Source organism: Mycetomoellerius zeteki, unplaced genomic scaffold, assembly GCF_001594055.1.
Source record: "Mycetomoellerius zeteki isolate Tzet28-1 unplaced genomic scaffold, Tzet1.0 scaffold506, whole genome shotgun sequence".
In the NCBI taxonomy this organism is placed as follows: domain Eukaryota; kingdom Metazoa; phylum Arthropoda; class Insecta; order Hymenoptera; family Formicidae; genus Mycetomoellerius; species Mycetomoellerius zeteki.
The window spans coordinates 413,953-415,620 of NW_017257508.1; the positions used below are offsets into that span (position 1 = coordinate 413,953).

The 1,668-nt window shown below is 30.5% G+C and overlaps 1 protein-coding gene across 1 annotated transcript in view; it reads right to left on the reverse strand.

The window, feature by feature from the left end:
* The window catches only part of dachs (unconventional myosin-IXb-like dachs), a 32,724-nt gene extending 31,401 nt beyond the window's left edge, over positions 1-1,323 (reverse strand). Inside the window, 1 exon segment of the mRNA XM_018455708.1 lies at positions 1,097-1,323. Coding sequence (XP_018311210.1) covers positions 1,097-1,187 — 91 coding nt within the window. The 5' untranslated portion in view covers positions 1,188-1,323.
* Positions 1,324-1,668: the final 345 nt, after the last annotated feature.

Sequence of the window (1,668 nt, forward strand, 5' to 3'; positions counted from 1 at the left end):
CACACACACACACACACACACACACACATTTTACTGATTACAAAAAATCGAAGGTCATATCGGCAGTAAAAAGGCATAAATATAATCGTTTATGACAATTTAATATAAATGTGGATGATATAAATTTCTTATTCCGGACATCATATAAATTTTTTATGAAAGACTTTAATCTCTGGATACAGTTAAGAATGCTGGAAGATAATCAAGGAAGAACAGCCGCGAAGATGTAAAGAAATTGTATTACTTTAACTGTAAAGCGTAGGCAACTTTTATAATGACCACCGCAACTCTTCATTTTCAGCATAGCAGGGTCGTATCAAGTGTTTTGGAGCCTGCCTGAGCAATTAAAATCTAACGGTTTATCTTATAAATCTTCATTATTAAATAAAATAATCTATTAACTGATTATCATTAATAAAATAGGAAGATTTAAATTTCAGTTGTTGTCATAAAAACTGATGAATAAAAGTACTTTTTGTTTCCGGCAAAAGCTTTTTTTTAGATCAAGCTTTTTGTATTTATTACTTGTATGTTAAATTCAAATATGTATTAATACATGTGTATACATACAATAACTCTTTCAAAAGAGAGAGTATTATATGTATAATGTTTTAATAAATTAATATTCAGAAGTTACGCAATTTTGTTTTGAACTTGAAAATCATATGTCACTGAATTCAAAGATTTAAGATTTCATAAATTTAGGAATAATAAAATGTAGTAATTTCACATTTGTACACATTAATATAAAATTCTACAATTAAAAATATTACACAATTTTAAAATATTAGAAAATTATAGATGATGATGTACTTCAATGCGCAAATTTCAATCGTAAATTTCAAAATGAAACCGTATAATGATATATATAATAATAAATATTTATTACATATAAAAGAGAAAATATTGTATAGATTTTAGGAGCGATAACACAAGCATGCGATAAATGCAGTGTTGAGAATCTAATAAGAAAATGTATCAATTCTAAGAATAAAACAAAGTAAATTTGTGGATTACAAGTTTTAGTAATCGAGAAAAATGTTCCAGATCGTTAAAATCAACAGGAAGATGCTGTCACAGCTTTGCAACTTTGTACCTTGAAGTTTTTTCTCGGTCTCCCAGAACTTCTGTAACTCCGTAAAATACTTGTCCAATATGAAGACTTTGGAGAGACCGAGGGTAGCCATTTCAGCTGTTCGATTCTTAATCTCGTTCAGAATTTTCGTTATTAAGCTTGCCCTTAGATTTTTAATCTAACGTTTTTGTGAATCTAACGAAACAGGACATCTTGGAGTTCCCGCGTCTTCGTGTCCTCGGAGCACTCATCACCGCACTCGCACATCTTCCACCGTAACTTTTTCAACGTTAACGACACTCAAATTTGTATCATATTGCACTATAAAGTTATTAATCGATTTACGGATTTATTCACTAAGGCTTAAGAATTAAAATGCTCTAGAAATTTCGAATAAATACACTGCAAATTAAATTTTTAACACCGCAGGAGATAGAGAGATCACGATAATCAGATTCACACACGAATATGATCTGTCGATCAATCCGGATCAATATATTAACTTGGCACAATTTTTTTACGAGTGTAAACTTGTTTAAACAGCCTATGCACTTTTGGACATGCGAAGAGTGTCGAGTCGTCGCGTTCAACTG